Source organism: Mya arenaria, chromosome 13 (genome assembly GCF_026914265.1).
Source record: "Mya arenaria isolate MELC-2E11 chromosome 13, ASM2691426v1".
NCBI classification, from domain to species: domain Eukaryota; kingdom Metazoa; phylum Mollusca; class Bivalvia; order Myida; family Myidae; genus Mya; species Mya arenaria.
Window position 1 is genome coordinate 2,518,233 of NC_069134.1, and position 26,461 is coordinate 2,544,693.

At 36.1% G+C, this 26,461-nt stretch overlaps 2 protein-coding genes across 6 annotated transcripts in view; one reads left to right on the forward strand and one right to left on the reverse strand.

Moving 5' to 3' along the window:
• Positions 1 to 630: 630 nt before the first annotated feature.
• LOC128212773 (uncharacterized) lies at positions 631 to 3,492 on the reverse strand. The gene is made up of 5 exons (XM_052918077.1): positions 3,278 to 3,492; positions 2,421 to 2,533; positions 1,966 to 2,147; positions 1,387 to 1,513; positions 631 to 1,167 (listed from the first exon to the last, which is right to left on the reverse strand). The coding sequence occupies exons 1-5, from the start codon at positions 3,375 to 3,377 to the stop codon at positions 982 to 984; spliced, it is 708 nt and encodes a 235-aa protein (XP_052774037.1). The 5' UTR covers positions 3,378 to 3,492; the 3' UTR covers positions 631 to 981.
• A 2,437-nt stretch (positions 3,493 to 5,929) lies between these two features.
• LOC128213742 (choline transporter-like protein 1) overlaps positions 5,930 to 26,461 on the forward strand; it is a 50,811-nt gene continuing 30,279 nt past the window's right edge. Inside the window, exon 1 of one of the 5 annotated variants that reach the window (XM_052919776.1) lies at positions 5,930 to 6,001. The gene's annotated coding sequence lies outside the window, so the exon portion shown is untranslated. Of the gene's footprint in view, positions 6,002 to 11,321; positions 11,343 to 11,882; positions 11,949 to 13,025; positions 13,400 to 26,461 lie in introns of those variants that run through there. The other 4 variants (XM_052919779.1, XM_052919778.1, XM_052919780.1 and 1 more) reach the window with 4 other exon arrangements.

The window sequence follows — 26,461 nt, forward strand, 5'->3', positions numbered from 1 at the left end:
AATGTTAGTGGTCAAGAGTATCTGATGTACAAGCTTGTCAGATTATCCAATCATTGGTGATAACGTTTTATAGGGTTGGTTATTCCGTAATATTTTGGTGAATTACAAAATAATTACTTGCTGATTACTCATACGTAAAATGAATTCCCAAAAAAGCATAACTGAATATATTTTTCAGGGATATGATTTGAAAAAAAAAACACTTAAAAAATGAAATTATATATATACATACATTGTACATATATGTATTATAGATTTTTTTTTTAATTTATTCAAAATTGTTTACTGTTTATTGACGACCCATTTTGGAGAGTAAGGAGAGATCTCAAAAAGGGCTTATAAAAAGCCTGTTTTGTTTCTCTCGCAGGGTGATTCACCTTGATTGACTCTCAATGGGGGCCTAAAGCACCCCAAACCCGTAGGAAGAGTCCCAGCCCTTCACCTGCCATGTCAATCACATACATGGAACTTGTTGCACTTTGGAGTTTTGTTCTTTATCTCAAGTTCAACTGTATTTGCCTTGATTTTTTTCGAAACTTTTAAGGCCCAAAATGCATGTTTTGGTATAACATTTAAATACTTTTTATCTCCTCATAAAACCCTTCAAATGATACCGAAATAATAGGGGTGTCACCAGGCATCCAAAATTACATAGTTGTACATCCGGTACCTTATGTGATTCAAGAGTGTTTGAAGTCACTTTGTACCAATTTGATGGTATTTTAATCTCCTTGTTGATCTACTGTGAAATTATGAAAATAAAATGCTTCAATTATTTTGTTTCTATCACAGACATGCACAGACAGTATAAAAAATGATAGAAAACAACTCAGTTTCCTTTTGTAAATGTATTACAAGCTGGGCGACTTTATTGTACAAAATTACATAAATGATTCTAGAAAATAAACACATAACATATTTTAAGAAGACGTACATGGCATTGGAAAAAAATACTAATTTGCATATGAACAAGCGCGGCATCTAGCCGATGATGCCGCCCATTATGCCGACGGGTGCTGGAAACTCCCCGTTGACCAGGAACGGATGGTTCCAATTCCAGGCGTCTGAGCGACCCAGAACGCAGCAGGCGATCGGGGCGCCCGCGTTCCCGTCGTGCCGGCTTGACGGCGCCTGTCCTCGTCCCATATCGTCAGGTCCTTCGTGTATCTGAAGTATATTGTAAGATAAATCAGAATTTGCAAAATTTTGTACTGAACATAATGAAAAAAATCATTTTAATGACAAATAAATGATAAGCTGGTCATCGGGTAATCTTTAACGCACCCTTAGGTAATGTCTGATAAGTGGTTTTGACATAATACCGCCTACCTTAGGAGCTTTACGACTACAGAACTAAATAAACATGCATAAAAAATGCATACATACCACTATGGATCTACCCATGATGCCCCGTTCACCGACCAGCATCAGGTTCTGTACGTTGAACGTGGTGTCGATGATTCCGTTGTTCGTCTGACGCAGGTTCCCGAAATCACCGTCGTGGCGCATCGTCCTGGAGAGTAAATGCGGGCTACAGCTACACAAGTTGTGCTTATTACAATAAAAATATGTAATTGTCCGCATGAAACCTGAGTTTATTTATTACAGGTAGCTATCTGTACAGTACTTGAAAATTACCAGTATGTACCAGAGAAAGTATATTCAACCTAATCTTAATTATTAATAAACAGCGATACAAGTCTCAGTTGGGGGGGGGGGGGTATCTGAATCACTGTATACGCTCATACATTTCAATGAGCCTTCAATATGCGAGTGCTCTCATCAGTTTTTCACAACATGTTATATGGGGTGGAAGGGAGATGTCCCCTCCCGTAAAAATACAGTAATGGAATAACCATAGTTTGCATACTGAACAACAAAAATCAGTGTAATAACGTTGCATGTATAAACACACACTCAATTTTGCCACCGTTGAACGTGACGTCGTTGTACAAAAACCCTTACCTATCAATAGAGGCGGGTCCGCCGTGCCTGGACACGCCGTCCATGTCGAAGTGAGGCCCGGCGCTGTAGCAGTCGCGCGCCGTGTCCCCCCACTGGTGCACGTGCATCGCGTGCTCGGCGTCGTTCATCATGCTCTCCGGAAGACCATAAACTTGCACGCGAACCTGCATTAGCGGCGGTGTCTGTAATTATAAAATAAAATAAGTATAGGTAAATATAAAAATAACATGCGATTTCACATCTATTATTAATAATTAAAATTGTTATATAATTATGCGTTCTACATGTTTATTGTACCATGTCGTATCATAGGAAAAAAAGAAGTAGTGTCAAATTTACTTTAGATAGAAATGAAGCATATAGAAAGGCATCCGTTTAAGAATTTTGAAGGATAAACATCTGTAAAAGTGTACAACGTATCTGTATTTTTTATAATAACATGAATGAATACCCACCATTTGCATGTCCTGCCTGACGTCGACGCGGCCTTTGACGGGCGTGTACGTATTGTTGAAGTAGCACGTGGCGTGCACGACACTCGACGTCGTCACGAACGGCCGGCCTGGCTCTGAAAAAAAACGTGTAAAATCAGGGATTTAAAGCCATCAGGGCAATGTCAAGAATTTAGAATCGTTCACAGTCGGTGAACAAACAAAGGGTTCTTTTTGTTTTCATGTTAGCACCAACAGTTACTTGTAATCCAAAAAGCCATTAAAATGCGCATTGTTTATGTTCAATGTCAATTACCGTTATAGGCACGTTTTATGGTAATAGGCGATCTTAATTGTAAAGGTGTTATGATGTATATGTTAAGATTGCCTCCATAAAGTGGACATAAAAGCCGGTAATAATAAGAAAATTTTGCTTTATTTATGTCAAAACACATGTCGCTTAATGACGTATGTAATTAAATATGTCAATGTAAAGGACAGAGCATAGCGCTAATGAACACAGAAAGATACATTATTATTTCTTGTAATAACTTCTAGAAATTATGAATGATCAAACTAACTTTTTATAAGTTATGTACAGTTTATGGTTCTGTCAGTATTTTTATTATGATGAATTTATATAACGCTAGCTAAAAAACAATTTAACCCACGAAGGGCACACAATATTTGTTGGTGTTTTTTTACATGTTTACTCATGTAAGATATCTTCAAGCCGCTTATGAAAAACTTATATTACCAGATACTAAAATGAGTTGCTTGTTTTGTGCAAAACACGAGCAGTTTACAATACGTCTGTTGTATCGCCTATATAACCTCAGTATAAAAATGTTGACGTCAATATCCGCTGAGCAAACCCTTACCTGGTCTCATCCCGGGGGGTACCATTGGGGCTCTGGGGCCGACCTGTCCCCACCCCGTCCCGCACACAATTGCGAACACGAACAGCACCGGTATTTTCATGATCCTTGTCCGATTGTATTCTTAATGTTTAGACAATAATGTTCTTTAAGTAATCAACAAACACGTGACAATTACACAAACAATGATCGTTATTTTTGTTATTCAATATTAGTTACCTCCGATCCCCAAAAAAAATACAAAATAGTCGTATACATAACACTACTTCATATATATGTGAACTTACAAAACATTACGATTTGGTAGTGATAGGCGGTGACTACAGTTTGTGTCCCGCCTTCGACCCGCCCAATCGACCCTTGATCGATGATCGAAAAACAATAAAACACTTCCCCGTTCCCCAGGTGACGTCCTTCATTTGACGGAATGAACAAACGTAATAACCTCGTGTAAATAGCCTGAAGCCAAGGTAAAACAGTAATACTGAAGGCATGTTATTACGTGTTGACGCGCATTGACTAAACAAATGTTTTTGATAATTATTGATATATGATTCACTTATATGTTAAACTGAGATGAACTAGTGTTTCTTAAATTCACATAGAGGTAATTTGTTGATTGCTGTGTTAAGATCGTACTTTATTTCACTCGGGGCCATAGACAAATATATTTTATACGAGTGGCGATGCGACGAATTGAAACATAGTTATAGCATCCCTAGTGAAATAAAATACGATCTTACACTAAGGTCAACAAATATTCTGTCCCTCCACTCACAGTTTTGAGCGCAGGTGTCTTAGCCTGTCATTCCGATTTGTGTAGAAAACACACAATACTACACATTTGTCAATAAACTTTCATTAGTGCATTTATGCTCCAACTAATAGAAGTAAATGTACAATCCAAATTAAAAGAACTATGACCAAATTACACGGATCTCCATTAATTTCTAAGCAATTTTAACGAATGTGGACGAACAGTGCATTAAAACAGTTTTTCAAGATTTCGAGTTTGTGTCTTTTTCTTTCCTTTGTCTTTTTGATGTCCCTTTTATTTGCCCCGTTATAGGGACGATGGGGCCCGGGCCATCCCCATGGGTCCTTACAACATTCAAAAACAATAATATCCTAAAAAGTATGCATGCGGTTATCAAGTTACAAAATAACAATTTTAACAAAAATGTTTAGATATTTAGAATAGCAGAACATGTATATTGTTGCATGGTTATCGACGTATATATAACGCATATATATGTTAAATATATCTGAGATTGATTTTTTCATTGTACTCAATCACTTTCAATGTCAGATATCAGTCTGATTCGCGTGTAAAACTGAAGAATGAAGACCAGGGAGAAGGATTTGTAGTTGATTTTTCGGGAAGTTCGAATTACAAAGTCAGACAGTTTCAAAACATATTACATACAATCTATGTTTCGGGCATTCGTTTTCGTTTGTAATGAGTTTATATGAAAGCAGACATTCAGCTCTTAACAACAGCAATATCAATACAAAACATGGCACATCATACATAGAAGAGAGAAAAGAAAAATATATTTCCAAAATATCATGTTATATTGGTGAATGTTTCATCTATATTAAGCTTAATTCTTTTTACCCGTTTCCATGTTAGATTTTAAATTCACTGCTGTGCTTAATTTTAGTGAAAAGTGGGGAGGGGGGGGGGGGGGGGGAGTTCCCGAGAGACTAACTGTGCTTTATGTTTGGTTTAGTCTGGGAGCCAACTGCCATTTTTCCCCTTAACCTTGCATTGTTGTATTAAGTTTTTTTACTGTTGATATTTCGGCAATCCACATGATACCTTGCATCAGCTGCGTGAAGGTCACTTACAGTGCTATGTGCCCTTTGCCGCACAACTTCTGATAACTCATCCTGACGCCGTTCGCAGGCTTCAAGTATAGTTTGCTTGAGTGAATTCTTGCCACCTGCGCTGCCTATTTCCCGACATGAATATGCTGGTCGCCAACGTTTTGGGTTTTTCGGATCTTTTGACCCCTAAAACCTATGTATAGAGACAAAAATCACCTTCCTATGATGAACAGGTAGGGAGTTATGGTCATTTATATATAATGGCGGCCATCTTGGACGCCATCTTGAATTTCTCAAATTGCTCAAAGGTGACAACATGTCATCAAGCAGTTTCTGAAAATAGAGACCCTTGGCTACCAAAATCAACAGTAAAAAAAACTTAATACAACAAGGCAGGGTCAACCATCTCTGCCGCCGGACTGCACTAGCTCTCTACGATATCCAATATATTTACGTGGCACAGAAACATTCTGGTTTCTAATCTAAATACCCCCAAAAGCCTGTACCGTCTTAACTTTATTGGAAGTATGAGGCCAGGGATTGACCATCTGCAACTAGACTATCGATGCTGTAATAATAGTAAAATTAAAATGTCAAACAAACGTTCGATTTGAAATAAGTGAAATCTGAGGGTAAGATGATTATAATTGGCCCAAGGTGCAAAGAGAAATAAGTTTATTTAGTATTTAATATGAACAAATAAGCAGCTAAAAATTTGTTCTGGTTCCCGGCATCTAATCATACAGTTAGTTTGCGTATCAGAAAGGGGAAGGAACTCCAGACTACTAAAAATTGGGCCGTTTGTTTTTGGCCGTTTTAACTCAAGTTCTTTTAAAATAACAAAAACTGTGAAAGTAGCAAAACCCGGAAATAGCAACCGTGTAGATTTGTGAGCAGGTAATTTCCAATATTCTTTATTAATTTTAAAAATGACATTCTGAACAACTAGTGATTAAAAGTAATGTTTTTCGTGAAAACAAAATTCAATGCGTTCGAAAAAAATACTCTACGTTTAAGCGAAAACGTAGCGAAATTATTTTATTGACCCACATAATTTGCCATATAGTCCACCTAAATGGCCGTCAATGAGTCTTTTGAGGATTTTTAGACTATGGCAGACTAGAGTTAGAGGGATACATATGAAATGTCAAAATAATAAAAAAAGTATCCCTGATATCTCATTATTGTAGCTAATTTGCAATATATTCCACAGGACAAGGTTTTTTAAAAGTACTTAGGCAGAAGCGCCAAAATGTATTTGTTTTGACAAATGGAGTTGAGTCTTTTTGTTTCGCAAATTTTTATTGAAGCACATTATAAAAGCCAAATTAAGGTCTCTCTTCAATCGTTCGAAACAGCTTTAATCTAACAAAAACTGTTGATTATACGGATGCAGGACTAAGTGAACCTGTAAGTATAACAGTGAATCATGTTAAAAAATATAGGGTGTCCACCAAAATTTCATAAAAAAATATGTGTTTTTTTACTTCATTTTATTCATTGATTAAATTAAAGGGACTGTACTCGGTCTCCGTATGATGAAATAGCGAAAAAAATTTTTTTGTCGAAAACTGACATAAACTTGGTATCGATGTGAACAATGCATTAAAACTTACTAACTGAAATACCACACAGTTTACAATTAATTTATTTTTCACATTTTTTTCGTATTTTTCCATTAAAAAAGATTACAAGGTATGTCTACCTAGTAGAATTCACTCCTTATGCGTGATTGGCTAGTCGATGTTATCACGTGATATTACCAGGTTAGGTATATAGCTTAAATATTCCAAGTGTTTAGGGTAAGCCTTCGTAGCACAGTAAATACAACACCGGACTGCAATTCGACACCAGCTCGAACCCGGTCTCCGACACATTTTTTTTTTTACATTTTTTGAAATTTTTTACAATTATGATATCAAAGAGTGAAACATTTTTTTAAATAATTGTCCTGAGATTCGTGAAAGTAAAAAACATTTTTTTTGGTGCCAATCTGGTGTACAGTCCTGTCAAATTTAGATGCAATCTATAGGCTTTGTTCTTGAAGACTTTCCTTGTCAGGATTTTGTCTTTTTGGGGAAATGGCTCTAACGCGCCATTTACAAATCTCCACATTGCAAAAAATTAGTTACATTATTCACATTACGAAATTCCTTGGTCATTTACTTAAACTCAATCTATGGAACCTGTTTTTTTTCTGGATATATTATTTAATATTAATCATTATTTATCAAAATATGTATAGAATTAAGTGCTGACAAATATCTTAGACATCAGTCTAACTGCTATTCAACGTAACCAAAGCCGGCAGAGTACACCATCGAGGAGACTGGGTTTTAGTACATTCAAAGACTTCACAAAAGTTTTTATTTGGTGACATGGTGAATTCCCTAGCTGATTGGCTGTGGTGATCCTTGCAAAAAATGTTGTCTCAGATCACGTTTAGTGTCAAACCCTTAAGTACTGTTAAGAGACAGTTTTACATGACCAAACAATATGTATCACTTGACCATACTTCAGAAACAATGACATTACACAACTGATAGAGGAAATTCTGCTAGACCTTTTCTACAGAAAGAGGGTTTTTAAAGGACTTAGGTGTCCTTACTACAAAACCCTAGAATAAGGTAAAAGATTAAAGTAAAATAATTCCTGTTCACAGTTTGTAACCACTTTGATATGATAAAGTACAGGCAACTGAGTTGAACTAAGCACAGATGGTATTCAGACTGAATGAGTTTAAGCTGGTCTATTTTTTCCAAAGAAAAAATGTCCATGTATTGCCATAACCTTGTAGCTGGCTCATATGGGCTCTACTGAGACGGTAAAAGAGATATATACACCCTCCTTATAATAACTTTTTATTAAATAGAATGATACGTTTATAGAATGATACGTTTAGCCATTTTATACAAACTCTTTGACATTTTTTGTGAAAGTATGGTAACCTAATTCCTATACTAGTTGTCGATGAAAATATGTTGGACCCTTAAATTTCCATTTTTCTTCTGAATGATTATCTTTTTATCCATAATGTTTATTTTGAACCAATATTGAGTCAAATGATATTGCGCCACATGACTCCTGCTATTCTTCATCATATTCTCTGCTGCCTCTTCCACTCGATATATTAAAAAACAGAGGGCCACCAAACAAACAAGAAAAACCACAGATCTATGCCCTTTTGCTTAGGGTTCTCAATTTCATCTGAATTATGCGAGTTCTTAAGGCAATTTCAGAAATAAGTCCATGGATTGCCAAATGTGAATAAATGCTATTAAAGGTTTTTTTTAGGTATTTTTTTTTTATTTTGATAAAAATTAATAAATTGTATGGAATCCCAATCAGAATCTGGCTGGTTCAAAATCAAAGGCCACACAAATGCTTTGTACAGGGTTTGACCTTGACTTTTGTGTTTTTTTGCCAGGTTTATAGCTTCTACACCAATGGTAGTCATAATTACATTGTTCATTTTAAGGCAACATCAGAACCAGTAATATTTGTATATTGGGACAGCTCTTTTATGGCTTATTTTGGGCCACTGTATTTTGTAGATTCCCCTTTTGTGTCTCCTGCCCCCAGACTATTGTTGTGAGTTATATTTGGCTAACTTAAATGCGTTTTGTTGTGCTTGCATCTCAGTATTAAGTGTTATATTCATATATATTTTTTAAATTCCCTAATTTGTTGATTTAACATGCAAAATTCCCTTTAAACACACCCTCCCTTTTCCCAAAAGTGTTTGTATCTTGTCCATACTCCTGCACCCCTGAAAAGATATACCGTAATTAAAATGATGTTTTGATGATTTTCCATTTTTACTAGATTTAAGCTGAAGAGTTCAGGAAGGGTGCTGCAGCCTGTTCGTTTTTTTGGAAACAGCTTCTGCGCTCATAGAGACCAGCATGGACCATTTTGCCTTCATAGAATTTAATGCTTAGGATTATCAAATATTTCTTTAGTTTTGTTCTAAATATCATTACTGGTTAGAGAGCAGTGCCCAACAGTTTTGACAGGTGATTTTCTCATTAAATAATACTTGAAGTTACACAAACAAGGGGTCAATACCTATGATTGTTTATTATTAAATTTTGTAATGTCATGAAGCTTGCGCCAAATTGGGGCGCCAAAGGGGGCAATCAATAAGGCCTAATTTAAGCTTACTAGTGTGAAGCAGTTACCGGCAGTTCCTACATGAATCCCAATAAATGTTTTTGTGTCATTCTTAACTGAATGGTATCCAGATATGACCTCAAATAGGCTACTCCATAGTAAAAACAAGAAATGCCGCAATGCGACCAAACCAGGTTTTTAATGATTGACAGAAGAACTTCAGTCTGTGTCTGTTTTTCTATTTTTAGTAACAGTGACCTTGAACCTAGGGACCCCAAATGCAATCCATTGAAAGGTTTCCATAAACTCTTCCTTTATACCAAGTTGTGTCAGGATATGTCATCCCTAACTAAAGTAATTCAGTTTCAACCATTTTTCTATTTTTAGTAACAGTGACCTTGACCTTGAATCTAGGGACCCCTAACGCAATCCCATGAAAGGTATCAATAAACTCTTCCTTTATACCTGGTTTGGTCAAGATATGTAGACCCTAACTAATGATATTTAGTTTGAACCATTTTTCTATTTTTAGTAACAGTGACCTTGACCCTATGGACCCCAAATGCAATCCCATGAAAGGTATCCATAAACTCTTCCTTTAGACCAAGCTTAGTCAAGATATGTCATCCCTAACTAAAGTTATTCAGTTTCAACCGTTTTTGTATATTTAGTAACAGTGACCTTGACCTTGACCCTAGGGACCCCAAACGCAATCCCATGAAAGGTATCCATAAACTCTTCCTATTGACCAAGTTTGGTCAAGATATGTCAACCCTAACTAAAGTTATTTAGTTTCAACCGTTTTTCTATTTTTAGTAACAGTGACCTTGACCTTGACCCTAGGGACCCTAAACGCAATCACATGAAAGGTCTCCATAAACTCTTCCTATTGACCAAGTTTAGTCAAGATATGTCATCCCTAACTAAAGTTATTCAGTTTTAACTTTTCTATTTTTAGTAACAGTGACCTTGACCCTAGGAACCCCAAACGCAATCACATGAAAGGTCTCCATAAACTCTTCCTATAGACCAAGTTTGGTCAAGATATGTCAACCCTTACTAAAGTTATTCTGTTTCATAGGTGAGTTTGACGCCGCCCGCCCGCCCGAACAACGAAGTTCGCCATTCGAATAACCAGGTTTCACTGTGAAAACCTGGTTAACAAGATGATTTTAGTGTGTTTTGATGACAATTATACAATTTGATAGGGCAGAAATACACCACATGAAGGCCGATTTCAATCAAAATTCTGCTGATTTCCTTCTTGAAATATAAAATACCACACTTATCTCATTTGAAGCGATTTTATATTTTTTTTAAATATTTTTCCCCCTATTAAAGGAACCTCATGAAACTAATCAAACTTAACTAGACAAAAATGTGTTTGTAGGAGTTGTCTCACTTGACAAAATTTTCAATAAAACCGAAGGTTTATTTTGTATTCAAGATGTGGACATTGATGTAGCATCAAACCTTCTTTCAATGAAGCAATTTAAATGAAAGACCATTCCTGGAGTTTGTCACACCAATATTGATACAATTCTTACAACCCATGTTTTAGGGGAAAACCGATTGCTATACATCAATTGATCATTCGGTATGTGCAGTCAGTCTCACACGACCATGCCCAACGTGAGAATTTGCAGACTTTATGACATTTTTATATTTTTTAAATACCAATCAAAAATTCTTAATGATTCTTTTATTTTCTTTTAACATTCGAGGCAAAAATTCACATTTTACAAAATAATACTTACAATTGCCATGAAAAACATAAATGGAAAGAGAAAATGGCAATTTTACCTTTTGCACTGTGTCCCTTTTTTGCAGCACTTTATCAAAACCTAGCTTAACACTATGTTTTCCCATTATGGTGATGTGCATATTGGTTCGACCTGCCTTGTTTAATGTCAATGATGTTAAAAGTACAAGTTTAAATGTTGCATGGGTATGTTTTCTTGAAACTTGGTACACATGATGCCCAAGGCAATATGCATGTACAGAATGGCCCACAACTCTTTAATAATTATTATGTTACATCACTGTGTGCCCGTAGTAAGTATTTTGAACAAAGTCATCCAAATAATAGAGTTATACCCCTTAAAAGTCGTGCAACAACTTGGCTGTAAGTTAATAAGTAACGATTCAAGATATTCACATCCATATTACCAGTGAGGATTTGCACATGTGTAACAAGGCCCATAACTCTTGCTTTAATAAGTGTCATGTTACGCTCCTTATTGACTTAAATGAAAAGACTAGCATTGGTGTTGCACTGATCGTTCTTTCTTAATTTGTACCATTAAAAGTAGAACTTGATGGCTGTATGTTTGAAAATTGAGATTTAAGGGCATTTATCACATTCCTGTGACATCTCTTGTTTCACTTTAAGCTTAAAATTAAGTCAAGAAAATGATTCATGGGTAATCAGTTTTGTTTCACACTTTTTTCTGATGTTAAATACATCCATCCCTTTATATTCATCAGTTATTAAATCAAGTTTTATTGATGGGTTTGTAGTTTTGCTTCAGTTCACATCAGCAAATGGATGGACTGGTTATAAAAGTTGACTTACAAGCGTGGGATGATCAAGGTTACATATTCATTTTTCATACTCCAGTGACCTTTCTTCAATGTAATGCTTGATGAACCCTAGATATTAAAAATATGGTTAGGATCACACTGTACAGATTTAAACAGACTGTGTTGCCGCTGTTTTGGATAATGTTAGGTATGCCTTTCATATTGTAGTCTAATATGTCTTAATTAACAAGTGTATAACTATAGGATGTTAGGCTAGTTTGGCAAATTAGATTCTAGTATGTTAATACGCAGACTGATTAACCAAGTAATGTTCATTTGCTTATTCTCATTTCTATATTATGCGTATACAGGTATGGATAGGACGGTAGGATGGGTGAACTTGTTCACTTGCTCATCTACATATTTGTTTTAAGAATGATCCTGTTGGAATTGTCTGCCTTATCATGAATGACAGGACTCTTACCATGCAGCATAAAATACTACAAATGTCCATAGTTGATATTAAATGGCATTCTTTTAAATGAAGTAATCAATACCGAAATGTATATGGCATACAATGTTTGCATGGGGATTTTAGGTTACTCCCCAAAGGTTTTTTAATTTCCTACTTGGAAATGGTGCATTTTCAGTGTATTTTATTGCCATAATTTTTTTCTATTGTTGACATAAAGATAGCATGGACGATTTGATCGGAGGGTGGGGTGGGGGTAGGGGCAGATATGCCCCCTCTTTAAGTGATTAGTGTTATACTGCAGTGCAGGCCAAGTGTTTAAGCTTGGAAGTGGGAAAGTGCTGGGGATCTATTGTGATTGAAGCAAAGTGGTTGAAGATTTGGAATTTATCTGAAATAATGTAATTATTGGTTTAATTGCTAGTACATCTCTGGTGCAGTTTCCTTTTGTTTGACATAGTTGGGCGGATGATTGTTTGAAAACTGATTTATTCCTTCAGATTTCCGTGACAATGTGTCCACACAAAGTTGTACATGATATTGCATTTGACAAGGAATTCCCATGAAACCAGTCCTTAATTGAACTTAATTGAGGTTTCATAGCTCATAAAGATATATTGCTTAACTACAGTACAGCAGAGGCTGAAATCATCTCATGTGTCCTTTAATTGCAAGCACTTATTTTATGAAAAGCATCTGTCATTCGAGAAATATCCAATATAAAGCGCATGGCGGAGATTTTGCTGTGAATATTTGTACGTTACTGAGCTGGAGTGTGCGGTGTGCCCCCATTGATTCCATGAGACACTCGGCATACAGCAGTCGGGTGCCCGCTTGATTGCTATCATTAGGAGAATGTCATATTGATTGGAACCCCTGGAACCAGTGTCAATTTCCATAACTGACTTGTAAAATACAAGCCTGCTTTCCATTTCTGATACTTTACTGCAGATGCACCAAATAAGTGTTCTACCATTTCAAGGATTTTTCCAGAGGCTATATTTACATGTGGACTTAAATCGTTACTTAAGAAGTGAGGATCTAAAGCTGGGATCAATGGTTATCTCTGTAAAACAGGATTGATGACAGACTGTGTGACACTGGTTGGGTGTGATGGATGGGGCCTGGTCACTCTCGCTTCATGTGTGCAGACTTCATGTCCCACATTCAGTGACTCTCTCATACAGGTCTGTAGATGTCGAATGTATGCTGCTTATACTGCTATGTAATGCATTGTTATGTACAAACAGGATAGTTTGGTGGTTTTGTTAAGGTACTCTTTGGGATTTTTTTTCAGACGTCGCGGAATACTTCTTGCTTTTAGCAGACAGAAATATCCTTTTTATACGCCCGAAGGGTCGTATTATGTTATGGCCTCCATCGTCTGTCCATCCGTTAGCAATTCCGTGTCCGGGCCATAACTTGGTAACTAATAAAGCAATTTTCAAATAACTTTATACAAATCATCACTACATTAAAAGGATGTGTCGCGCGCAATTTCCAGGTCCATACCTCAAAGACTAGAATCACCATGGGGGTGCGTTAGCAAATCCGTGTCCGGGCCACAACTTGGTCACTAATAAAGTCATTTTCAAATAACTTTATACAAAGCATCATAACATTAAAAGGATGTGTCGCGCGCAATTTCCAGGTCCATACCTCAAATATTAGAATCACCATAGGGGGGGACGTTAGCAATTCCATGTCCAGGCCATAACTGGGTTACTACTAAAGCAATTTTCAAATAACTTTATACAAATCATCTCTACATTAAAAGGATTTGTCAAGCATGCTTTCCAGGTCCGTACCTCAAAGGCTAATTTCACTGGGGGGCGTTAGCAATTCCGTGTCCAGGCCACAACTTTGTGTTACTACTAATAAAGGAATTTTTAGAAAACGTGTCCTAGCCACAACTTTGTAACCAATAAAGCAATTTTTAGATAACTTTATACAAATAATTGCTACATTAAAAGGATGTGTTGTGAGCTCTTTCCAAGTCCTGCTACTTTTAAACTTAGTAAGCAGTATACTAGCATAACCTAAATGTTTATTAAAGACCTCAAGCCGAATCTTCTTCGGGCGTATAATGCTCCGTTTCGCGGTGCTCTTGTTATTTTTACACATAATCCACTTACGGTAAATTAAACCAGACTTTGCTGGTTGGACAGGCAGATTTCGCAAACTCTTTGTTTAAGTTTCTTGGTTGTTCATATTTTGGCACCCATTTTTTTCTTTTAGTTTCTGAAAATACCCTTATTAATTAATATGAATAAAGTTTTTTCTCTGAATAGTGTTGGATTTTGACAAAACCTCTTTTTTAGGCATACCTAACCAGTGGTGAGCTGTGAAACCCCATTTTAATTTCCTTTGAGCACCAGCGCTGTCTACACATTGGTACATGATGTTACAGGAGTGAAGGGAAATATTGGGGAAATGTGGGAAATGAAGATAATTCAATTGAAATATTCAAATAATATATTTTTATCAATCTATGATTTGTATTGTAGGAATATTGAAAAATCTGTAGGGAAATTCAATTTTTCTTTGGAAATATTTATTTCCAATTACTTATTTGAGCATATGCCACATTTCCCTTAAATTCTGCATTTTCTATGTGAAATACCAAAGTTCATTTAAATCACTTATTTGTGCATTTCCCTAAAATTTTACATTCCTGAAGTATCATGTATTTGTGTATAGATATAAAGCATTCTATTTCCATCCCAATTGCATTACTCAAATGCTTTTTATTACAAAATCGCTAACTTCAAAGGCAGGATTTGAATATTTCCCTGAAGGTTTCAAACTGTCGATAACTTAGTTTTAACAAATGAAGATTTGCCATACATCATTTTGGGAAAGGAATATATTTATGCCCCCTTTTGAAAAAAGTGGGGTATATTGTTTTGCACATGTCGGTCGGTCGGTCGGTCGGTCGGTCTGTCTGTCTGTCGGTCGGTCGGTCGGAATACCAAATGGTTTCCGATCAATAACTTGAGAACGCTTTGACCGAGGGACCTCATACTTGGTATGTGTATTGGTCATCACCAGCAGATGAACCCTATTGATTTTGAGGTCAGTGGGTCAAAGGTCAAGGTCAGTGTGACCTTTACATGAAAAACGGTTTCCGATCAATAACTTGAGAACGCTTTGACCCAGGAACCTCATACTTGGTAGGTGTATTGGTCATGACCAGCAGATGAACCCTATTGATTTTGAGGTCAGTGGGTCAAAGGTCAAGGTCAGTGTGACCTTAACATGAAAAACGGTTTCCGATCAATAACTTGAGAACGCTTTGACCCAGGGACCTCATACTAGGTAGGCTTATTGGTCATGACCAGCAGATGAACCCTATTGATTTTGAGGTCAGTGGGTCAAAGGTCAAGGTCAGTGTGACCTTTACATGAAAAACGGTTTCCGATCAATAACTTGAGAACGCTTTGACCCAGGAACCTCATACTTGGTATGTGTATTGGTCATCACCAGCAGATGAACCCTATTGATTTTGAGGTCAGTGGGTCAAAGGTCAAGGTCAGTGTGACCTTTACATGAAAAACGGTTTCCGATCAATAACTTGAGAACGCTTTGACCCAGGAACCTCATACTTGGTAGGTGTATTGGTCATGACCAGCAGATGAACCCTATTGATTTTGAGGTCAGTGGGTCAAAGGTCAAGGTCAGTGTGACCTTAACATGAAAAACGGTTTCCGATCAATAACTTGAGAACGCTTTGACCCAGGGACCTCATACTAGGTAGGCTTATTGGTCATGACCAGCAGATGAACCCTATTGATTTTGAGGTCAGTGGGTCAAAGGTCAAGGTCAGTGTGACTGTAAGCTGAAAAAAGGTTTTCTGATTGTCCATATTTTATTTTCTTATATAGTAGACAGTAGAAATTTATATGTCACTAAATGCATGAGTTGAAGTATCAGTTTTCAGTGAACATCTAGTTTAATTATGCCCCCCTTCGAAGCAGAGGGGTTATATAATTGCTTTGCACATGTCGGTCGGTCTGTTGGAAGACCAAAGCTTGTCCGAGTGATAACTCAACAATTCCCGGACCTATGGTCATCAAACTTGACATGAAGATTAGGTATGACCAGTAGATGACCTGCCTCATATGCATCCAATGACAAATCAGCTGTCATTTCAGTCCATGCATATTTCATTCAATTGTCCAAATATTTCTGGCAACTTGGCGCTCAGGGGGCATAATGTTTGACAAACATCTCTTGTTTTCTTAAAAACTGCAAGTTACCCTAATATGGACCTTTTTTCCTTTTATTGATAGAATGTTAGTGCAATGACATTAGTATTTTATTCTGGCAATAGTGTAAACCTGATGTTGCCAATAAAACTGATTATGTTAAAGAGAGTTTTCCCTTAAAGAGAGCGTTTAAAAAGAGATGATTCATGCAGACCTAGTTTAGAACTCTTTTTAATCCAGCCAGTCGCTGATTTGAACCAAGATCTTGTGAAGTTTGCAACAATTTATTTAGCTTGGTTGTGAAGAAAAATAAGATTGACTGCAAGTTATAAACTTATTTTTTCATATGTTTGGTGAATTTTGTAACACATTTTTATACAGGATATATGTTCATCCAGGCACAGAAGCTATTCAACTGTCACTGTTAAATTCAGTCATAAAAAAACCTGTTTGATGTCAATCATTATTATTTTTGAGAGTGCGAAATATGAAATATCTGGATTGTCTCATTTACTTGCTGCATGAACGTCATATTTGCCCGGACTATGACCTTGCCTAGTAGTGAAATATGTAATTTGGTCAGAAATGTTTGGTACATGTACGGTACACAATAATGTGGTTATAACTATTTCTAGGATATGATTTTCGGTTTGAAGATAGTATGTGAACAATTACCATAAATGAATATTTGTTAAGGTCAAAAAGTTAGGCCTTGTCTTGTTTATGAACGGAATGAGTTTGTTTTTGCAATTCAAGTGCATAAGCAATTCAAGTGCATAAGCAATTTGTTTATACTTATTAAATTACTTTATAATAAATTATAAAGACAATGACTAAAACTCCACAAACAAAAATTGTGAATGTGTTAAAAGAAAAAATAAACCTTAAGAACACACTGGAATGGTCTCATTTTTTGTTGCTATATTTTTCAACCACCTTTGAAAAAAATAAATTAAGAAGGTAAACTGGTGGGTTCAGTTGTTGAAATATGTTTTTGTCCATAACTTTGGAATGTTAGAACATTATTATTGTTCTTTTTTATGAACAAATTACAACTTTCTTCATAGCATTACATAATAGTTATTAATGTTCAAGTTACAATTAATAATAATTTTAAAGACAGTTATGAAGAACAGTATGCTCAAGTCTGCTCAAGTCTATGTTTATAATATAAAAACCACAAGAAGGCAGCCATCCTGAGGATAGGAGCAAGAAATTCCAAATGGTAAATTGCTGTAGACAACTAGACTTCCTTACATTTTTAACTCGACTATTCGAAGAATATGGTGGGCTATACTACTCGCCCTGCGTCGGCCTCCGGTTAAAGTTTAAGGGCAAGTTGGGATTTTCACTTATAAGTCCAATACCCTTCATTCAATTGACTTAATACTTCACACAGTTGTTCAGGGCCATCACATGATGAGGTTAGATAGCTCCATATTATTCTTTACACAGAGTATGGCCCATGACTGATTATGGAACTCATGTTCAAGTTTTAGGGCAGGTTGGGATATTTATTAATTACTTCTATACCCTTTGTTCAATTGATTTAATACTTCACACAGTTGTCCAGGACCATCATACAATGAGGTTACATAACCCCATATTATCCTTAATACGAGTTATGGCCCCTGATTGACTAAGATTAAAGTTTTAGGGCAGGTTTAAGTTTTAGGGCAAGTTGGGATTTTCACTTAAGACTCCAATACCATTCATTCAATTGACTTAATACTTCACACAGTTGTTCAGAGCCATCACATAATGAGGTTAGATAACTCCATATTATCTTTTATACAAATTATGGCCCCTGATTGACTATGGAACTTAGGTTAAAGTTTTAGGGCAGGTTGGGATATTTATTAATTACTTCTATACCCTTCATTCAATTGACTTAATACTTCACACAATTGATCAGGGCCGTTACCAAATGAGGTTACATAACTCCATATCCTTATTACCAGTTATGGCCCCTGATTGACTTAGGTTAAAGTTTTAGGCAAGAAAAAGTTAAGGGCAAGTTGGGATTTTAATAAAAAAACTTCTATACCGTTCATTCAATGCACTTTATAAAATTCAAAATTATTTACGACCATCTTACAACAAGAAACCTAACTCCATTTTAACCCTAAATACAAATTATGGCCCTTGATTTTTTTTATTTCTTTTGAAAGGCATATTTGTATATTCTTAACCACATTTTCATAATGGGAAATCAAGTTATTTGAATGACTTGCGTCATTGTTGGGGCGGGCTGGTGGGAGGGCATCATCAAAGTCACCTAATGTATCGAATAATTTTAGTTAGGTTTGACATAAAGAGACCAAACTTGGTAATATTACATCGTTATTGTATTCACTTCTAAGTCAAAATGACCTAGACTACAAGACTTCCTCACCTCTTGACCTAGACCACTAGGCTTTCTCATCTCTTGACCAAGACCACTAGACTTCCTCACCTCTTGATTGGGACCACAATACTTCCTCATCTCTTGACCGGGACCACAATACTTCCTTACCTCTTGACCTAGACCACAATAATTCATCACCTCTAGACCTAGACCACTTGACATCCTCACCACTAATATTCTAGGCAGAGTACAAATTTCACACAAAAAAAAACAAAAATACTTTATCATAAAAGAAATACACAAAATTGTTTAATAATTTGTTAAAATAAAATTATAGTATTTTCAATAGGGATTTCCTTTAGTCAGTCTTGGTGTGCATTTAAAATACAGCTCATTACCAGTCTTATATCTTATATCACTTAATCTTTCAATTAAAACCACATTAATCCTATAGCATTTAGGATTAAATATTATTAAGCCTTTTTATTTGCTCATGTTACAATTAACCTATTTCAAGGTATAATTGGTGCTAATTAATTGGGAGAATTATATGAATATTGTACAAGTTGTTCTATTTTGCTCTAAAGATGCTCAGAAACTATTGGAGAACAATCTTATATAAAACAATCTAATATAAAACACATGTTATATTAAACAGTAATAGTATTGTTTGCTACTTAGGCAACGATAAATGCCTTTGCTAATATTAATATAATGGCTGCGTTTCCCATGCAAAAGATAGTTATATCATTAAGAACACATTTTGCTTCTGCCTTCATTATGATATGTACTTACACATGAAGTGTTATGCATTAATAAATGCTGAATAACATGTTTATCCCTCTGCTTGGTTTTTCTGTAGTTGCAATGGCTGTATAGACACACACAGCAATGTGCCATGAGTTCGAGAATATAGCCCCAATTTCTTCAAATATCTTAAAAGTGTAACATGCTTATATAGAGAGGTATCTTCATACATGAACAGAAATTTCCTTAATTGGATTATACTACATTAGAAATAGTGTATCATGATTTTTATAAAGATATTTTCCTTTAAAAATCCCTAAACTCTTTCCAAATAAGAGTATTACACAAAATTTACCAAATCAAGAATAGCAGCTTAGTTTCATCCTGTTATAATGAATTGTTTGAGAAATTGAAAGTCAATTTTGGATGTCTACATTCCTTTAATCTTTAACAGTTCCTCGTTTTTGTTTCAAAAACATTAACACCATTACATGTAGTAGAATATTACATATTGTGATTTGTAGACTTGTCCTTTACAGAACTGAACCTAGCGTTCATCATTGTCATGACTTCATCTAAAATGTCCTCTTAGTTGCCACTTTAGTACCATACAATGGAGGGGCTAATGGCATTTAGGAGTGTTGGTGACCGGTGTTGGAAGCTGGCTATTACGCCATTATCTCGTTGAATGGCTAAAACATATATGCTTGCTGAAGTGAGATTTACCATACCAACACAATACCATGGCAACATGTCATCAAATCTCAATGGAAATGTTTGTCACCCTGTCCAGCCCCCTCACTGTGTACCATCCTTTTGGCCTTTTATTTTATTGTTAATTTGCATAACAATCTACCATGGAGACTGTTTGTTAGGTATCTTATCACTGAAAATAAAAACATGCATCAAAAGTATTTGGTGGTAAAGTTGTCAAGCTGTATAAATGTCTGCCTTCAAGTGAAGTTGTCTAGTCCTATTTTATGTGTCTGCCTTCAATGTTGTTGAAGTAGCCTAGTGGTATTATGGTTGTCTGCCTTCAGTGTTGGTGAACTAGTCTAGGTTTATTATAGATGTCTGCCTTCGATGTTGGTGAAGTTGTCTAGTCCTATTATATGTGTCTGCCTTCAATGTTGGTGAAGTAGTCTAGTGGTAAAATAGGTGTCTACCTTTAATGTTGATGAAGTAGTCTAGTGGTATTATAGGTGTCTGTCTTCAATGTTGGTGAAGTAGTCTAGTGGTATTATAGGTGTCTGTCTTCAATGTTGGTGAAGTAGTCTAGTGGTGTCTGCCTTCAATGTTGGTGAAGTAGTCTAGTGGCATTATAGGTGTCTGCCTTAAATGTTGGTGAAGTAGTCTAGTGGTATTATAGGTGTCTGCCTTAAATGTTGGTAAAGTAGTCTAGTGGTGTTATAGGTGTCTGCCTTCAATGTTGGTGGAGTAGTCTAGTGGTATAATGGGTGTCTGTCTTCAATGTTGGTGAAGTAGTCTAGTGGTGTCTGCCTTCAATGTTGGTGAAGTACCGGTAGTCTAGTGGTTTTATAGGTGTCTGCCTTAAATGTTGGTGAAGTAGTCTAGTGGTATTATAGGTGTCTGACTTCCATGTTGGTGAAGTAGTCTAGTGGTGTCTGCCTTCGATGTTGGTGAAGTAGTCTAGTAGTATTATAGGTGTCTGCCTTCAAGTGATGTTGTCTGGTGGTATTATAGGTGTCTGTCTTCAGTGTTTGTGAAGTAGTCTAGTAGTATTAAAGGTGTCTGCCTTCAATGTTGGTGAAGTAGTCTGGTGGTATTAAAGGTGTCTGTCTTCAGTGTTTGTGAAGTAGTCTAGTAGTATTAAAGGTGTCTGCCTTCAATGTTGGTGAAGTAGTCTAGTGGTATTATAGGTGTCTGACTTCCAGGTTGGTGAAGAGTCTAGGGGCATTATAGGTGTCTGACTTCCATGTTGGTGAAGTAGTCTAGTTGTATTATAGGTGTCTGACTTCCATGTTGGTGAAGTAGTCTAGTTGTATTTTAAGTGTCTGACTTCCATGTTGGTGGAGTAGTCTAGTGGTGTCTGCCTTTGATGTTGGTGAAGAGGTCTATTGGTATTATTGGTGTCTGTCTTCAATGTTGGTGAAGTAGTCTAGTAGTATTATAGGTGTCTGCCTTCAAGTGATGTTGTCTGGTGGTATTATAGGTCCCTGTCTTAAATGTTTGTGATGTAGTCTAGTAGTATTAAAGGTGTCTGCCTTCAATGTTGGTGAAGTAATCTAGTGGTATTATAGGTGTCTGCCTTCAATGTTGGTGAAGAAGTCTAGTGATATTATAGGTGTTTGCCTTCCATGTTGGTGAAATAGTCTAGTGGTATTATAGGTGTCTGACTTCAAAGTTGGTGAAGTAGTCTAGTGGTATCATATGTGTCTGACTTCAAAGTTGGTGAAGTAGTCTAGTGGTATCATATGTGTCTGCCTTCAATGTTGTTGAAGTAGTCTAGTGGTATTATAGGTGTCTGACTTCCATGTTGGTGAAGTAGTCTAGTTGTATTATAAGTGTCTGACTTCCATGTCGGTGAAGTAGTCTAGTTGTATTATAGGTGTCTGACTTCCATGTTGGTGAAGTAGTCTAGTTGTATTATAGGTGTCTGCCTTCAATGTTGGTGAAGTAGTCTAGTGGTGTTATGGGTTAAAGTTGGTGAAGTTGTCTGATGGTGTTATAGGTGTCTGCCTTCAATGTTGGTAAAGTTGTAAGGCAATATATGTGTCAGATAATGTGTTAGCTTCCAAAAATATATCAATGACATTCTCTTGTGGCAAGATACAGACTCTACTGAAATTCTGTAATTTTTCAGTCTTTGTCTCCAACAAGCTTAACAAAGTTCATGTTGCTTTCTATTTTTATGTATGTTTTGTAAGCTACTGCGGACATTTTATTTTAATGAAAAGATATCCCATTACTTTTCTTGAGAACATTTTGAATCAGTGTTTTAAATTTCATTCGAGTGTCCTTTCGTCAATGCTAAATTTTCTATCATTGGTTAATGGTATTTTATTACAATATAAGAAATAATGTAAAGAAATTGAATTGTTGTAATTGATTAGGTTTTAATTTTTACTGAGAAAATTGCTTTGAATTCCTCCAAAAACAATTGAGATGGCAATAAATGTCATTATAAACAATATTAAGGAACATCATGTTGAGGGGGTTACCATTTTTCCGCAGGAAAATTGATAATAAGAAATTTTGGACGTTGATTGCTCAAAGAAAAGTAACAATGAAATTACTAGCTTTTCTGTACTTTAAAGTTCTTTATTAGAAATTAAAGGTTCAGTATTTTCAGCTTAAGATATATATATTATTTTTTTATATTTCGTTTATAAAGACAGGGGGGAAATGGTGGTAAAGGTTGTACACAACTTATGAATTATAGATACATGTACGATTTTACAAAATTGCTAATGAATGCCAGTAAACAATTTCCAGGTGAAAGCCTCACCTCTGCTCCACCTGAGTCTAGCACAATATATTTTCAGATGGTGTTTAATAGTTATCTTAGATCTTGCTATTGTTTCAGAACAGTAAATCAATATTTTTCAAGTCTCATAAAGTGAAACACAAGAACATAAACTCTTAGGAAATGAAAGGGAATAATTCATGGGGACGTGTAGTTATTGAGCGTCCTCTGTGATTGCACTGCGCTCTTTTGTCCACAGGATCTAAGTAATAAAGTAGTAACAGCGACAACAATTACTTGCTTAAAAAAAACAACCTGCAACATGGATATTTTCTATCATGTTTGTATTTGTTTTCGGTGTGTAATTTCAGTTATCATAGCTTAATGCATGGACTTGGATATGATAATAGTTGCTGATGTTTTATTTTCCAGTAAGTATTTTGGAATTGTATGGAATTATTCGATAAGTTTTTTTGTAAGTTCTTTTGGAATATAGTAACTTGTTGTTGTCAGTGTTGTTTTTGTTGCTGCTGCTTCTGCTGCTGCTGCTACTGCTGCTGTATAGCATATGCTCATAAGCAATGTTTTAGTTCAATCAATTGGTTAGAATGATTAAAACTTTATACTAAGCATGTCTGGTGAATGTCATTAATAAGCCATTAATGAGTTGTGCCTAGGAATATTCAACACACATGACATCCTCTCTAAATTATGAAACAAAGAATCTGATGGAGATCTCTTAATCATGAAAAAGTCACTTAGATTTTCCCCAGGAATAGTGCTAAATGTCAGTGATATCTTGCATTAAATTGATTGAACTATTCCATCTCATTTTGTCAGAATCTTTTGTAATAAAACCCCCAGATCTTATCATGCAAAAGAATGTTTGCAATATTTCAGAAAGAAGAGATAATTTTCTGAAATATCTGGGAAAGCATGTCAGTAGCTCTAAAATTGTTTTGTATTTTTGACATGGCTTTGAAATAAATATGTTCCCTTAGGGGCTCACTTGTGATCCAGCAAGCATGAAAGCTGCTTTTACATGTCCCATGAGCTTGCATGTTAACTGCGGAACCTGTTACAGGCTGCAGGCATGATGTCTTAGCTGCTGCTATGCTAAATTTTTATGTAATGTTGGGCTAGAAAATACAGTTATAGTTTCTAACACTATTCTGCTCTCTTCCAGAAGGGAGTTATTATTATAGTAACAATTTCAAGTGTCGTCCGGAGAATACCTTTGGGGGGAAATTGCAAGGCTTTTGCAGATGTTCATATTTCTACTGTTCTTGCTGAAAACTCATCTTTTTGGTACACATTATTCAAGAGGGTTGAAAGAAGTGCATGAGAGAGTAGTATGCAGAACCAGAAATAAAGGAATTGGATAGATTTGATCAAATAATTCTACACCTAACATTCATGTATTTTACTATGAAAATGTTTGAACTTGGTTATTCAGACTTTAACACTATTTCGTTAACAGGATTTGGCTTGAAATTCAAGGTCTTCAGTACCCAAGGGAGTTCAACCTCATTCTTTTTACTGGTTGGGAGAATTGTTGAAGATTCCTACTACAATATGAAGTAGTATTTGGTGATATATCAGCCCTTTTTTGCATGAAAATCTCAGTCAGTGATGGAGTGATTTCAAGATCAGAGTGTTTTTGGCAGTCCTGTGTTTATTATGTCTCATATTTTATCACAATCTGTCATAGTCTGACAGTCTAGAAATGCAAAAATGGACATGCGAATATTGAGGACTATATTTCCCAGTCTTGTTGAAGCAAATCAGTGTCACATGATGTGTGTTTGGTAGTTTGAAGAGGGTGCTAGAAAGACCAGAACATGTTTGGTACAAGACTACATCATACATTTATCCTTTTATCATGTACATCAGTTTGATATAAGTATCTATGAATTGTCATTTAAGGGGTAGTCTGTAAACTACCGGTATCATGGTTTTGTTTCCTTTGATATGATTGTACACAATTACAATTTTTGAATATGTCCAATCTTGTGACTACTGTGACTGGCATTATCAATGCTCAGTCGCCAATGTCTGCTACTGTGTCGGTTTTGTGTTAGACTTCCATCTATGCTCAGATGCCAATGTCTGCCACTGTGTCAGTTCCGTGTCAGGCTTCCATCTATGCTCAGCTGCAAATGTCTGCTACTGTGTCGGTTCTGTGTCAGGCTTCCTCTATGCCCAGCTGCCAATGTCTGCTACTGTGTCAGTTCTGTGTAAGGCGTCCATCTATGCTCAGCTGCCAATGTCTGCTACTGTGTCAATTCTGTGACAGGCATCCATCTGTCCTTAGCTGCCAATGTCTGCTACTGTGTCAGTTCTGTGTCAGGCTTCCAATTATGCTCAGCTGCCAATGTCTGCTACTGTGTCAGTTTTATGACAGACATCCATCTATGCTCAGCTGCCAATGTCTGTTACTGTGTCAGTTCTGTGTCAGGCTTCCATCTATGCTCAGCTGCCAATGTCTGTTACTGTGTCAGTTTTATGACAGACATCCATCTATGCCCAGCTGCCAATGTCTGTTACTGTGTCAGTTCTGTGTCAGGCTTCCATCTATGCTCAGCTGCCAATGTCTGTTACTATGTCAGATATGTGACAGGCAACCATCTATTCTCAGCTGCCAATGTCTGCTACTGTGTCAGTTCTGTGTCAGGCTTCCAATTATGCTCAGCTGCCAATGTCTGCAATACTCATTTCTTATATATTATCAAGTTTCAGACACAAATATGTTGAACTAAATAACAAAAACAAAAGGGTGTTCATAACTAGTGGTAATTGCGCTTGTAAGAGGTCTGCAAAATCCATTCCCCACTTTTTTAATACTGGCAGTAAATCTCTGACTTTGGTTACATCCCACAGAATTGCAAGACTGTGTGCCAGGGTCTTATATTCCTCTGACATTATAAAGCCAAATGTGTTTCCGGAGACAATGGATTTGCAGCCAGGGGAAAAAGATGAATCCAAAATTGCTACTGACACATCCTAATGTAATGAGATTTGGTAAGCTGGAGAAATCTTCAGTAGATCAGCTTGACGTGCAGTACAGTGTTTTAGATATCTATGTAGACTCTGAAGGTAATTGCAGAATTTATGTAAAAATACTTTTGTTTGTTTTTGATGATATGAAATACTTAAAAATGCATATAAAACTGCATCATGTTCGAGAGGAATGCCAGCATAACTGGTGAAATTCCTATTTGTTGCTCCATTGAAATGCGATAGTTGGCTTCCCATGCTTCAGTAGGGCTGTTTGTTATATATATATATATATATATTACCAGCATATGTTACCAGCACTATTTGAGCACTTTTAAAGTTTGATTTTTCAGACATTCAGCCATAAGCAGTATGCTAGTACAGACACAAGTCTACATGTTTATTGTTTGCACAACATAAAATATTGAGGTATATGATAAAAACAATGAAATTAAGAGGCTCATATGAATTATAGAAAATATATGATGTTAACATATTACCAAATTGCAAATACAGCATTGCT